The 15437-nt window shown below is 47.7% G+C and overlaps 1 protein-coding gene across 1 annotated transcript in view; it reads left to right on the top strand.

Moving 5' to 3' along the window:
- The window catches only part of XKR6 (XK related 6), a 235436-nt gene extending 228428 nt beyond the window's left edge, over window positions 1-7008 (top strand). Inside the window, exon 3 of the mRNA XM_037131709.2 lies at window positions 4591-7008. Coding sequence (XP_036987604.2) covers window positions 4591-5555 — 965 coding nt within the window. The 3' untranslated portion in view covers window positions 5556-7008. The remainder of the gene's footprint in view (window positions 1-4590) is intronic.
- The last annotated feature ends 8429 nt before the right edge of the window (window positions 7009-15437 follow it).

A 15437-nucleotide genomic window follows, 5' to 3' on the forward strand; every position in this document is an offset into this window, starting at 1 on the left:
AGGCAGGGGTAGAAGGAAGGAGATGCTGACCTTGACATGCAGATAGACAAATAGCCAGTTGAACATGTTCCTTGGTTTTGGGGATCTTTAGGGGACCAACCCAGTGAAGTACAATGTCCTACAAATTAGGTGAGCATCCAATGTCAGAACATGGGTGTGGCCACATCCAAGTTTTTTAAACTCACGTTCAGTTTCCTCATTTTTTAGATGGGGGTAATAGCCCAGCAGGGAAAGGATTCCATGACTGTGAAGAAGGACAGAGTGGGTCCAAGCGCCAGTGTCACGCAAGAGGAGTACACAAACCAGTCCTGTTAATGCTGCTCTTAGGAACTAACCACCTCAATGAGAGCTAACCCCAAACACCTCAAATTGGGATTTGGGGATCAGGAGGAAAGGGGCGGTGGGAGAGTGAAGGCTGCAAGGCAATCACCCTTGGGAAGGTTGGAGGAGGAGAGACAAAGACAGGCGGGATTGCCTGGGGAGAGGACGCAGGGTCCAGGGAGCTAGTCTTTGTAAGACAGGAGGAACTTTACCTTGTGATGGGAAGGAGCCAGGGGTGAGGGAGCTATAAGCCCCTTCATGGGTGACTCTTCCTACCCTTGCCCTACCCTGTGCTCAGCACCCATCCAACCCTCTTCATTGTTTTTCCAACATGTGGTTTAGCGGTGGGACTGAGCACTCTGCGGCAGAGGGGGGAGGAGGGCAGCTGGTGACAGACCTGGGCGTGCACATCTGATTCTACAAAACAGAGTGCTGCTATTGACCCCCCGACTCTCACTCAGAAGCAGTCTCATAGCCATCTGCAGGTACTCCCTTAGGTTCTCAGAGCACCCCTTGCACCCACATGCTGCGTTCTCCCACTGAGATGCTCTAACATCTGGCTTCTCCTTCAAGTTCTCTCTCTGGCGGCATACTGGGGCTCCCATATGTGGGCCTCTCAGTGCTGCCCCGACACATTCTGAGCCACGGCCCTGCCTTCTACTTGCCAAAATTCAGCCTCCCTACATTACCCTGATGGCTGGCCCTCCTGCTGTCCCAAATCCCTCCTATTACATCAGAGCCTCCTGATTCTTCCACTTTATGTGCCCCTGCCCTCCGATTTCAGAGTCCTGTCATTTCTCAGACACCCTATCACTATGTGTCTCACATGACAGGACAGCCACACTCACTTTTCTTCATTTTGCTTTGTTTCCCAATTGGCAACAGTTCAATTGACAGTGACCCTTGAATACTGCAACAACACCACCAAACTGGGACTCCCCCCTCCTTGGTAAAGGGCGTCCAATTGTAAGGTGCAGCCCCTTTTGCTCTGTTCTGTTGGCTATAGGTGTGGCCATTCCATTTCTGGAAGCCTTAGCTCCCAGGTTTGGTGATCAGAGCTGGAAGGCCCTTCTCCCAAGCCTTTCTCAGGGGAGGGGAGTGCCCCACCCCACAGTGAGATTTCAGCTTAGTGCTGCCTAGCTGGCTAAGCTGGACTTCGGTCAACTCAGTGGGCCAGCTGCAAGCCCCACCTCCTGGGCTGCACCAGGAGAAGCGAGCAAGCCGTGAAGGTCACTGCCCGGAACTTGTCACAGCCAAACGTGAAGTGTTTAACAATTTCCAGCCTGATCTTCGGAATGCAGAGAGTGATAGAGCCATGGCTGGAAGTGAATCACAAATGCTCCCAGGTCCATCCAAGAATTTGACCAGGGGCCACGCGACTGCTTCCACTGCTGGTCCCCATGAGCTTGGATCTTGGCCAGGATAATGCTTTGACCCTTGGACTGACCTCAGGCAAGACAGAAGTCTTCCAGGTGAGCCACAGCAGAGAGGGAAAGCCCTGCACTTCCTCTCCCTGTAATGGAAGACTCTGCAGGCCTTTGAAGATTAATCACTTAACAGAGGAAAAGTGATCTCAGTTAATTCTATTGGCATCACCTCTTTCTTTGTGGCTTGAATATTACTCTCCTGAGGAAGGTGGAGTAGAATTCAAGTTTGGTTTTTAGCTCCATGATCAAGGGCTTCTCTCAGATACCCGCAGGTAATATACTTCTTTTCCACTCTTGGCAAAAGATTCAAATCCTCTGTACCCAGCATGCCTAGATTTCCTTTCCTCCCCAGCCCCTCCCACGGCTATGTCTGCAGAGTCCATTCAGGACAGTGGTCACTTTCAAAGCCACCGGAGTTAGAATCTGGATTTGAATCCTGATTCAGCTTCTTGACAGATGTATGATTTTTGAAAGCTATCTTGTTTCTTCATCTAAAAAAATTGGATTAGAGCACTGTATTAGTTTGCTAGGGCTTCTGGAACAAAATAACAGACTAGGTGGCTTAAACACTGGAAATTTATTTTCTCACTGTTCTAGAGGCTGGAAGTCCAAGATCAAGGTGGTGGTGGGGTTGGTTTCTCCTGAGGCCTTTTTTCTTGGCTTCTAGATGGCCGTCTTCCCATTCAGCTTTGGAAGAATTCCCCTCTGATTACTAAGGTTCAGTAGTACATCCGAGCTGTATCACCATTAACATCAAGAAGTGTGTTCACAAAGAGAGGGGTGACATCACAGAGATGTCTAAGAGGGGCTTTCTGGGGATGCGCCAGTGTTGGTAATAGGCCTGGTACATACTGTCAAGGTGATTGCATGTTCCCTGCCCTCCAAAAACCTACAGCCTAAATCATGTGACTCCTAAGGGGACCCACTTCCCTCCCTGCCCCAACCCAATAGATCACACACACACAGGAAGCTAAAAGGGCAGTGTAACCACTGTGACATGGTCTCATGAATGTACACCCTCAGCAGATGCTTGTGGAAATGCCCTGTGTGTACAAAGGGCAAAGCAGGACACATGAGGACTATGTTCAGAACTTCCCAGAGAAGTGTGAGGAAAATTGTTAGGTGTTTTTAAGATTGGCTTCTATGGAGAACTTGGGATAGTTTCTCCCATGTTTGTTTTCAGTTTTGGTCATTATTATTACAAAATCAACACATACTCATGGTAACAGTTAACCATCCAGGGTTTTTCTAGGCTCATGGTACAATACTGGCTGTTGTTATTACACTATAATGTTTTGCAAGCTTCAGACTGGAGCATTATCTTGAAATGTTGGAAGGGAGGGGTTATGTGAGATGGGCAAGGAAGGGCAAGTGCAGGGAGGGTGTAAAATGACAGAGAACTTGATTCTTCATTAAAGTTTAGAGAGGAGTGGAGAGGTGGACAGGGACCTGGGGAAAGATGAACAGAGTCTGGAGCTCTGGGGAAGTTTATTTAGTCTCTTGAGGAATGGGAGTCCTAACTCTGACCTTAAAGCTTAAGAGAGAAAATGACTAGGTGACATTGATTTTGGCCTGGAAGAATGTCATGGAATTGTGCTCTGGCATGAGGTTGGGGAATGTGGGGAGGAGATGTTGTCCATGGAACACTATTCAGGACCATAGTTGAATTTAGTTGCATTTGGTTCTGAAATTTTGGGAGAAAGGAAAAGCAGAAGAGATGCTAGATGGACTGAGTGAAGATAATGCATGGGGGGGGGCGTCGAGAGTGATTGGGCATCTCACTTCAGAGCAGGTTGCGTGATAATATCTGACTAATGATTGCTTGCTCTTGGATGGGTTTGGAGAAACTCTAATAACTATTTATTGTGTTTGATTTAGTTACAAATATCAAGTGAGAAGCATTATAATTCAAATTGCTCTTGGTGATTCAAGTATCACTTAGGATCAGATACATTCCCTTGCCCGCTGAGGAGAAAGACAAAGAATGATGTGCAGAGGCCTTGGAAACCAGGCCAGTGAGGAGGAAAGGCATCCTCCAATCATGAGGTGCCCTGCTGCTGAGTCAGGGTGGAATCCAGGAAAGAACAGGGCCTCTCAGGTCAACACCTCAGAGAACATTGATTGCTGGTTTATGGAGAAAGCAACAAGGGTTGTGGGGAGGCCAAGAGAAAGTGAAAAAGGCAGTCAGCAAACAGACAGGAGACTCCAGGGTCCTTGATCAGGGTGGTCTTGGAGAGAGCATGGGGGAGGGAGAAACTAGGTGGAGGAAGGTTTGGTGAAGGGCTCCTGAGCCCCTGAGGGCAAAAGGCAAAAGAGTGACTCCAATGCCTTCCTTAAGAGGAAGGGCAGCGGACCCAGGGACGGTGCATAAGCTGTCAGTTGTCACAACTGGTGAGCCCCTCTGTGAGTTCCTCTGACAACATAGGCTGCTGATGATAAGGACACCATCCCTTGCCACACATCTGTCTGCACAAGGATCTTGTGACCTCAGGATTCCTTAAAATAGAACATGTGTGGTCCCATTATAGCAGAAGTCAGGAACCACCACCTTGGCCCCTGTTCTCAGCCCCTCAATGGGACTTGCATGTCAGCCTCAGCTTTACCCTTGAGCAGTGAAATCTCTGGAAATCCTGGGATGGGTTGTTGAAACAAAAACGAGATTTCAAAGCTGTCAGCTTAGGGAATAACTGTGACCTCTAAGTTCGGTTCCTGATTTTGTGTTTCTTTCTCCCTCCTTCTTTAGATCGTGGTGTGTGTGGGCGTCTCCTCAGCTGGCAGCCATGCTGTGCCCTGCAGTTGACATCCAAGATTTTGACTGTGTGGGTTTGTGTCTTTCCGGCAGGTGTCTCCTCTGTGACTTCCCTGATGTCCCTGGCTTGGGTGCTAGCCTCCTATCACAAGCTGCTGCGGGACTCCAGGGACGACAAGAAGAGTATGAGCTACAGAGGGGCCCTCATCCACCTCTTCTGGCGCCTCTTCACCATCTCATCCAGAGTTATCTCTTTTGCCCTCTTTGCTTCCATCTTCCAGCTCTACTTCGGGATCTTCGTGGTGGTTCACTGGTGCGCCATGGCCTTCTGGATCATCCATGGCGGAACAGACTTCTGCATGTCCAAGTGGGAGGAGATCCTCTTCAACATGGTGGTAGGGATTGTGTACATTTTCTGCTGGTTTAACGTCAAGGAAGGGCGGACTCGATATCGAATGTTTGCCTATTATACGATAGTCTTGACCGAGAATGCTGCCTTGACGTTCCTTTGGTATTTTTACAGAAACCCGGAGACCACTGACTCCTACGCGGTGCCAGCACTGTGTTGTGTCTTTATTAGCTTTGTGGCTGGGATCGCACTGATGCTCTTATATTATGGTGTGCTGCATCCCATGGGGCCACGAGCTAAGATCTTTGCCAGCTCCTGTTGTGCCGAGCTGCTCTGGGGCATCCCTTTGCCCCCCGATGTTGAGCCCATGGCGCCTCAGACCCCTGGGTACCGGGGGACCCAGGTCACGCCTACCAGAGCCGTAACGGAACAACAGGAGGATCTCACGGCTGACACTTGCTTGCCCGTTTTCCAAGTGAGACCCATGGGGCCCCCCACCCCGTCGGGGCGTCCTTACCAACCAGAAGGGCCCCTCATTAAGATTGACATGCCAAGAAAGAGATACCCAGCTTGGGATGCTCATTTTGTAGACAGGAGGTTGAGAAGGACTATTAACATTCTGCAGTATGTCACCCCCACCGCGGTAGGCATTCGGTATCGAGATGGACCACTCCTTTACGAGTTGCTACAGTACGAATCTTCGCTCTAAGAGCATCTTGACCCAAGTCGAGAAGGGGACCTTAAGTTGGTTTGCGGTAAATGCCGCTTTGCAAGAAATATAACCCTCCCTTCCCCCAATACACAAAACCACCATCACCACCACCACGACCACCACCACCACTGCTACAAAAAAAGAAAATAATAAGTCACGACCCCTTCAGATAAGCTTTCTTTCCAGTCGCTGTATGTATACAAAGATATTCTCTATGTTTTGTAAGTAAAAACAAAAAGAAAACCTTTCTTTTGATTTTTACACATAAGAAACAGTATTGAAAATCCCACACTATTGTTCATAGGGTGGAGAAGGAGGAGTTGTCTCCACTCCAAAAGAAAAAAAATGTTTTATACCTTACACCAAGTGTAGATCATTTATGGGATTGGTGCTGATTGAAAGAACAAAACAAAACAAACACAAACAAACAAACAAACAAAAAAACCTTCAACTGCCTTATGCCCTTAGGTGCTGAGTTTCATTAAGTACTGTCATGGTTTCTCATGCAAAACTCTCTGGTGTCTTTTGTACCAAGAGAGGGAAAATTAAACAATCAATTGAAACAAATCTAGAAACAAAACAAAAACCAACCAACAAATAAAACACAAAGCAATCATTCTTCGTATCTGATTATTTGTAAGAAAACAAACCAATTTACCAAAAGCGAAAGCATCGAAACCCGTTCTCTTTTCGATTTCTGCCCCTCCTCCCCTGTCCTGACCCCAATTTGACAGCACCTTCCAGGATCCCAGTGGCCGTGTGGAACTCAGACGGCCGCGGAAGCTCCTCGAAGGCGGACCACGTGCCATTTCAGCGCTGGCCCAGTACAGCGCACATTTGTTTCCTGGTGAAAAGCAAAACAGAACAAAACCAAAAAGCCACCCCAATAATTCGATGAGAACAGCAAATTCTAAAGCAAATTAAGGACATTTCCATGTACGTAATCCAAGAAAATCAGTAATAATAAAACTCAGCATAGTAGCAAAAAGAATGACATCAGTTTAAAGGCACAATACTTAATCAGTGACTGGCAAAAATGATTTTGGTCTGTCATTTTAAGGCTGTGAAAGGTGTACGTTTCTCACGAGTGATCCTGTGTAAGGCCTCTGCTGTTTCCATTTGGTGGGAAGCCTTAAATTGATCTGGGAAGGATTCTTCATTTTTTATTTGTGCTTTTTAAAAATATGAACACAGAGGAAAATTAGACTATATAAAAAAAACCCATGTCAAATTGTAATAACTGACCCATTTCAAAGACTGTTTGGTGCTTCTGTCTTTCACTATTGTGGTTGGCTGAAAAGTCATTCAGCTCACTTGGTGCATCTGGGGTGAGTGGGAAATTTTGTGTGTGTGTGTGTGTGTAGTATGTGTGCCCATAGCACAGGTATATGTGTGTGTGTGTGTGTGTGTGTCTGCTGCAAGGTCTTGCCAGAAATGTAGAACACCACTCCAAGGCAGACTCTGGGTATGGCTAAGGTGGTGTAAGGGGTGGCTGGGGAGGGGGCAGCAGGAAGGAGGGGGTAGGTGCTGGAATATGAGCCCTGTCTGGATGGCAAGACTCACACCAGCAGCGTACTTGGGGTCTGAGAGGCTGTGTCATTTTGGCGAATATCTGTTTATTTTCTCATTGTACCAAATTGAATTTGGAGAGCTGTTGCAAGTACGTTCAACTATTTAACTGTTATTTTTCAAAGTATTGTTCCTATAAGGAATATTCTGTTCTAGAACATCGTTTCGATCCCATCGTATCTCTACTTGGGCACAAAAAAAAAAAAAAAGGAAAAGAAAAAAATCACAAAAACAAAAAAATCTCCACAAAAAGATATATATACATATAAATATATACACACACACAATATTTTTTAGCAAATACTCTTAGTCTTTGTTGTGTGTAGCTGCGATTTTTTTTTAATTCCAGATATAACTGTTTAGGGTGCAAGACCTCACACTGAACTATTCTTAAGAGAAGTTCAAACACTGAGGAATTTTTTTTATGTTTGTGGGTTTTTTAAAAAATTAGTATTCAAAGAAGCTTCTCCTTCCTGCCTCCTTTACTGTTTATCTAAAGGTGTATAAAAATAACAAGTTTTAAACTTCAATTTGGTTGTAAATCCGGATATCCCTTTCTTTGTTCAGATCCCTTTCATTTCCTTTACTGTTACTGCACTCTGCAGTGCTGTCCTGTCCCCTCCCTGACTCGGTAGTCCCCCCGGGGTCTTCCCCAGTGGGAAGGAGGGGCCGGAGGAGAGGTGCAGAGAACCCGTGGCCCCGGGGCCACCCACCTAGGAAGCACGCTGCACAGAGCACACCCAGGCCTTGGTGAAGACCCACCACATGGCCTGTCTCTGCCCATCCAAGGGCCAGGCTCATGGGCCACTCAGTCGTAACTGGGAGTTCCAGTGTGGTCAGAGGTGCTTTTCCTTTGTACTCTGCTTCCCTCCTGAGGGCTTAGCTCACCGCTTACTCTGCCGAGGCTGGAGGATGCGAGGCCATGTAAGGGGAGCCATCCTTTGGGATTGCTGGGGTCCCAGCTCTTGTCTGCCTCAGCTCTGGGGCTCCGTGTGCCTGGAGCCCTGTGGCTGTCCATCACTAGCGCAGTTCTTGACGTTGTCCCCTTGCATCCCTTTGGGACCAGTGCCACTTAGGCTTGTTCGTCTCTTTTGGGACTTATTTCCTTTGTCTTTCTCTTTCATTTCAACACAGTCATAGGCTTTAATTTGCAGCTCTATTTTTCTACTGCACATCCAGCGTGTGTGTGCGTACGTGTGTGCGTGTTTATGTTTACATGCAGCTGAGAAAACGGCTCACTTTCATTGACCTGGAGCACCAAAAGTTGGGGTGATAACTTCCAACTCAGGGAGGGTCCTCTGGGGCTGTAGCTGCTGGGCACAAATGAGGAGAGCACAGGACCTTTCAGAAACCCATTCGTTCAGCCTTTGTCGGACGGGCCTCTGCAAGACTCGGGCAGGAGGGCACGCCTCTCCCTCGAAACACCATTCCCGCCCCTTCACCATGCCGGCTCCCTTCCCAATGATGCAAAGAAAAACATGCCTCTAAGCACAGCAGCAGGGAAAGCTTGTTTTACAAACAGACAGAAAAAGGAAGAAAAGTCAGGGAAGAAGGAGAAAACAGGGAGGGAGAGCAGGAACATAAAGAGAATGGCCAGAGGAGAGTTTTCATCTGTCTTCTCAATCTCATCAGCCTCTAGAGAGTGCCCACATTTTCAGTCACCTGGAAACCTTCTCTCTACTGGTCCCAGTCATCCCCTCCCCCACTAGTGTGCTTCCCCTGCAAGGGGTCGCTGGCCGCTGGCTTGCTGGCCCAGGGTGGCAGTGAGGGAATCCACACTCTCGGTGCCCTGAGTTCACCGGAGAGGTCTGCCTCCCTGTCTGGAAGACCTGGGTCCTGAAAACCCAATTCCTCTAGGCTGCTTTGCAGGAGGTCAGTTTTTCCCTCCAGTGAGAAGTGGTGGCAGCCTCCACGTTGGGGATCTGCCTTTAGCCAGCTATTTGCCTGAGTCCCTGACCAGCCCCTTAGAGCGGTGAGGTGCTGCTCGCTGAGCCCCAGCTACTCCCCAAGGGATCACCTATGATGTTATTTCCAAGGGAAAAAACCTTTGGACCCACTTCTTGCCTAAGAACTCCTGATGAAAATAAATGAACTCTTGGTGTTTGGTTCTCATGTGAGATAAGCTCGCTGCACCAGGAGCTACAGAATAAAATAGGAGGCTGTACCCCTCTCTCTCCTTTCTGCTGCCCCACAGCAAATATGCCCACAACCGCACAGAAAACGTGGCTCTTATTTTCATTCTCAGAAATATGCATGTTTGAAATCTGGCTGATTCTGTAGCATCCTTCCTGCAAGCTCTATTTCTCCCTCGCTCAGTAGATCTGCCTCTTCTCAGGCCTCTGCATTGAAAGGAAATGCCAGTCTCCTCTGATCACTAGAGGTGACATCATCTGAGCTCAATGCCACAAGCCTGTGACATCCCAAATGGGAGCGTCAGGTCTCTTAAGACCATGTTGAGGGAAGCTAAGAGAGTTTAAATTCATCATGTGAACTCCCACTGACCTTGCTCACCCCTGGGGTTTCTCACGTCTCAAATATACTCCTCCACTGTCTCTGGAAGGTTCAGAGACAGGGTCAGACTTGTCCAAAGATGCTGGCAGCCATGGGTGCTGTGGGAACAGGCTCCATCTCTCTTGATGGCATGGCTGATGATATGTCTCTTCTCAGTTCAGGAGGACATGTCCTGTGGCCCCGGGGACTCCACCACACCTGCCAGATGCCCATATGCAACCTCCCCGAGCACACAGTCACCTGAAACTCTGTGACCCCATGGCCTAACCTCTCCCCTCTGAGTTCCAGGGTAGTTTCAGAGAGTATAAATACCTCTCTGGACTGTGATCTTGAGGGTAAACCTACTGGCCGAATGGCATCTCATGTCGTAAGTGTCAGACCATGTCTCAATAAGGGCCTTATTCTCACAGAGAGAAATTTGCGGGGGTTTTAAAAAGACACCAAATGGCATCCTTTTCTCCATTCTTCCTCTACGTTTACTCTCCCACATGGTCGTGGGGCAGAAGAAGAGGTTTCTGATGCTGAGCTTGTTGGAGAACCCCTAGGTAGGCATCGCCTCACGCCTTTGTATCCACCGACCCCCCTGCCCTGTGATGTCCATGTACCTGAGGGAGGAAGCACACTTCCCTTTGTTCTGCTCCCTGCTCTTGGGGGCGGGGAGCTCTAGGACAGGCCCAAGCCCTGACGCCCCCAGTCCAGAGCAAAATTCCCTCTCCCCATTACCTAAGAGCAGACATCTGAGGAGGATAGCAGTGTGCAGGTGCAGAGCCTTTGGTCTGGAGGCAGTCATGGGCAGGACCATATTCTACAGACAACATTTATGCCCTCCTGCTCCTGGCTCTCTCTAATGGGGTCGACACATGAGGCGGAGCTTTCCTAGCCAAGGAAAGTGGCTTCTGACTCAGAGCCCTTTCCAGTGTGACGGCAGCAGTTCCAGGTGCAGCCACCTAAGTGAGGGGAACATGCCTGTGTACACTCATTTGATTTTCCTATAAAAAAGCTTAAATCTGTTACTTTTTTGCCAAACTGGAAAAAGATATATTAAAACAACACTGCCAGATTTGGTTGAGGGAGGAGGCCTTAAATTTGGAGACTGTGGAAAGAGGAGTGCCATTCATTTAACTAGAGGCAAGTGATATTCCCAGCATGGACCAGAAGACTGCCGGGAAGATCTTGATGAGCTGGAGGGGAGACCTGGGCGAGGCCCTGCCTGAGGGGCAGGGTCAGCCTTATCAGTAGCAGTGAAGTTCATTGCATTCTCAAGCACTTCCCGATTACCAGCTTCGGTCGGGCAGCCCTCCACAGGAAGTGCACACAGCCACCCTAGAGGAAGTGGATTTCAACGCAGGCGTGACTGAACTGAACAAAATGGGAACTTCTTTAAGGCTAAAGTCCTTATCTCCTCGTCTGAAATGGGCACGGTCACAGCAGCAGCATTCCATCCCCAAGCACAGTTCGACGTGGAAGTGGCAGTGGCCGGCCCGTCACAGGCTGCCAGACCATAAGCTTGTAAGAGGACTGTCCCCAGAGCATCCTAAATCAATGTGTGCCTGCCCCAATTTCAAAACTTGTAAAAAAGGCAACTCTGCCTTCTCCAAGGTTTTTTGTTTCCCGAAGCCCCTTGCTGGGGCAAAAGATGATGCAAATAATCTAAATTCCCATGCTGGCAACTTACGTACGCCTCTTTCTCACCCATCGTTAGCTATCCTAAAGGTTTTATTTCTTGCTTAAAACACTGCATCTTGTGCTATTGGCCAAATATCAAAAGATAAGGGCACTGCCTTGATCTGCCTGCAGCTTTATTCCTCTGCCTGCCCGGTTTGTCTGCCTTACTTAACTCTCCCGGGCACCATCTGCTCCTTCCCCTCCTCCTGGGAAGGAGCTGTGCCTTCTTGCTCCCTGTACCTTTCCTCGAGCTGGCTGGCAGGAAATGGCTGGTATGTGCTGGAGCCAAAGGTTGGGAGTGCTATTAATGGCAGCTCCTGAGGGCAGCAGACGGACAACCATAGGAGTTCCCCTGCACACGGCCAATACCTTGTGTCAAGGGCTAAGAATAGACCAAATCAGAAATGAGCAGGCAGGACCTAAGGGGCACATGCCCTGGCCTGCCCCGCACAGGACAATATGCAAGCCCCCTGTGGGAGGTGCCTGTCCTTGCCAGTCCCTCACTCAAATCACAAGACCCCACACCAAAAAGTGAAGTCAATCAGTTCATCCATGCTCATCCAGGAAGGACTGCTCCTAAAATTAATCCTCAAACCAAGGAGGATGAAGAAATAATTTGCCTTGGGTAGAGTGCCAACAGGTAATCCAGAGAGGGTCCCTTTAGAAGCAGCCTTTGGCGATATGTCATGGCGGACACAGACAACTGGTCACCTTTTCCATCCTCAACATAGCTCTGGGGTCCTCAGGCTGCAGCGGGGTTAGAAGGTTTGTTTCAGCTGTAGACTTCCTAGAGGCTCTTCTTTAGACCCAGAAAGATCAGGAAATATCACAGGCTGATTCAGAGTCCCACTGTGATCATGGATTCTTCACCTCTCGGTGCCTTGGTTTCTCCATCTGTAAAGTGGAGAGAAAGAAGGCCAGCCTCTTCTTTCTCTCTTGCTCAGGGATGCTGTGAGGATTCCGTCATTACTGCCTGTAGTGAAGGCATCACATAAGGAATAGTGGTGACCTCCTTACTGGGGAAGTGGAGCCACAGAAGAACAGTGTGTTCTTCAGGGGCACTGGCACCTGGAAGCCCACATGAGGAGCAGCGAAGCTGGACAGGGAGAACGCACACATACCTGCACTTCTTAGACACTTCACAGCACTGTGAACCCAGCACATGGTACTTGCTCAGGCAACTGAGAGTCACCTAGCTCAAGCCGGCCACTTGCAACTCTTAAACCAAATGTCCCGATGTTAATTATCCCTAAAGTAGCAGAGAATATATGGAAGGATCCATTTGAAAACTGATCTTTGTTGAACTTTGGGCAGACAAGAGAATGGGTGAATGGGGAGGATTTGGAGATTGTCTTTCAGGTGGTTGAAAGCTCTTCAGGAAAATTCTCTCAATTTGTTCTTCCTTTCAATCTTTTTCAACCTTGAGGCTCACCTCATCCAATGGACTAGCTTTCTCTTTGCCTCTGCAGAGTACCGAAGTAAAACTTTGTTTTTTAAAAAAACATCTTGTCAGCCCAACAGTGGGTCCCAATGGTGGGTTTTCATCATTCCTTGGTGTGCTTTGAGTGCAGCCTGCAGGCAAGGATTCAGAGACAAACAGGGGCTGGGGAATAGCACCAGGGGTTTTTATTTCCATCAGGGTATTTTTTCCTCATCATTTGAATTGGAAAAGTTTCATTGAGTTTCTTTTTCCTTTTTTTTTTCTTTTTCCTATGGTTTGACTGTTTTCAATTCAACTAACAAGATACCCTCTGAGGGAGAAAACAGACCTGTCCTAAGAAACTTCATGGTCTCCTTAGGACTTAAACCAGAGTGAGGGCAGGTGGGAACAGTGGAGAAGAACACTAGCGCTCCAGGAGGGCCAGCTGCAACACTGATTTTCTATTGGCTCTGAGAACCTTCTTGGAGAAGAAAATTCTAGAAGCTTCAGCGCTTCTAGGTCAGTCAACCTGGCTCTGACTCTGACCCTTTCCTTGGAGTTCAGGTGCATTCCAATGTAAAAATTCTCTCTCACACACACACATAAAAGGGGACCTCCTGAGACTGTCCCAGAGGAACAGGTAACTCACCCACGCAGGTCCCAGTTGTTGCTACAAATCCTTCCGCTCCTTGACCATGGGCCCTGACAAGAGCTCCTTTCCCACCTGTTCTGACTCTGCTCGCCAAGATTAATGTTATTGTTTTGACAGCACAAGAGACCAGATTATAGTTTGGAACTCAATAATGACTTCTGTTTGATCTTGTATCTCTGATCGTCCTGTGGATCGGCCAGATCCTGCTTGGCTTATTTATTTCCACTAGGTATTTCTGATGGTAACCAGAAGGAAGGAACAAATGAGACCTCAGACTTGACTCTCCATTCTTATCGGCACCTCTTTTTTGACTGGGATGGATGGTGAATGAACTATACGGCATTTATGAATGAGAAGATGGACACACGGAGCCACCGAGGACAAAATGACTCAGTAGATGGGTAGGAAGAATGATTAAGAAGAGGAGGGCTTCCAGAAGTATGTGGGGAAAAAACTATGTGTAACCATCTAATTATTACTTCCTACATCCTGTGAGGCAGACATAGCAAAGAATCTTCTTTCCAAACAGAGGAAATTGATTTTACTGAGTTGACCTATTTAAGCATTATTGTTTTACTAAAGGGCCACAGAAAGCGTCTAAAGAAAGGAAAGGCGCATTCTCATGAAGTGATCATCTTATTGGAAGTGAAAAATTCAGGACTCTAGACTTGTGCAGAACGAAGTCAAGCCACTCCTGAGACCAATTTCTCCTTTTTGTAAAGAGGGAAAGAGTATTGCTTACTTACCTCACAGGGGTGTTGTGAGGATAAGGTGATGAAAGTCTGGAAACGTCCTTTGGAGATAAAAGTATTGTGGTTATCAAGTTTGCTTCCTATTTAAAATCCTTTTAAACATCAGCTGAGCGCCTGCTGTGTGCCAGTCACCACACTCGGTGCTCTAGAGGAAGAGGAAGGCCATCTAATTCCTCTTCTCCTTTTTGATTAATAGATATTTTTAAATGACTACAAGAGGACAGAAAAGCAGTTATCTTAATGTGGGTCAAGAAAGATGTTGTCTATCTTTTTATCCCGGAAGGATGTTCTCTGTCTTCCTTCCCAAATATTTGGGCAAGAAGGACGGGCTATAGATGCTTTGGCTTCCAACAGAGAATGTGATTCTGAGAAGCAAACAGTTGTTGTTGGTTGCTCTTCTTCCTTTGAGGGAAAATGAAGGCAAATGTCTGTGAGCGTGGCCTGTGACCAGAGGATGTGGTTCTGTTATTTCTGTCATTCCTCTTGGGTTCAGCTTCCGCTTTGCCTTGGCCTTCATCTTCTCTCTCCAGACCCAGAGAATGGTTTGCTCAGGCTGTTCTGGGGTAGCTGGGTACTTTTTGGTTGGTCTGTGTCCCTGGAGAGTCTGGTCCACTGTTGTTTGCTGGAAAGTCTTGGCTTCCAAAGACAATGATCTTGACTAGAAAACGAATCAAAACATGTGACTTTTTTTGTATGTGTGGTGGTGGTGGAGTTTTCAATCTCTTAGCTGCCTAACTTCAAACAGAGCCTTTTTAAATTTCTCATTTGTTTTTCTATGTGCAAAGTTCTTGCCTTCCCAAACACATTCAAGGAATCGAGTCTGGATTCTAAAATATTCTAAAATATAGCACATCTCAAATTATTTGTCGAGTGTTGTGCCCAAGGTTCCCTAGTTTCTACAAAGAGCCAGACCACCCACTGAGCTAAGCAGGTGGGAATTCCAGCCCCAAATCAAAGCTTCCTGGAAGTGTCCCCAGAGCCTTGTAGCTTTAGCAATGCTCCTTCAGTATCCTGAGAGCTGTCTCCCCGAACCCTCGGAGATCTCCGTGCCACAGAAAGAACGGCCACAGAGCTCAGTGGGGGCTTCCTCTCTGTTTTAGAACCAGAGTGAAACCACTTGTTATCTTGAAAACAGGATGCCAGCCTTCAGGGAAAGAAGAGAATGACTTTCCTTTCCTTTCAGAGGGAACAAGGGACAATGAGAAAGGGAGGGTTATTTCATGTGAATACGGCTCTTCTGTTGCTGAGAGAAGACATGGGACTCAGTGGTTCACAGTGGCCCCCTCTACCTTAGACACAGGACTTGGAGG

Source organism: Artibeus jamaicensis, unplaced genomic scaffold, assembly GCF_021234435.1.
Source record: "Artibeus jamaicensis isolate MK-2021 breed Jamaican fruit bat unplaced genomic scaffold, CSHL_Jam_final scaffold_537, whole genome shotgun sequence".
In the NCBI taxonomy this organism is placed as follows: Eukaryota; Metazoa; Chordata; class Mammalia; order Chiroptera; family Phyllostomidae; genus Artibeus; species Artibeus jamaicensis.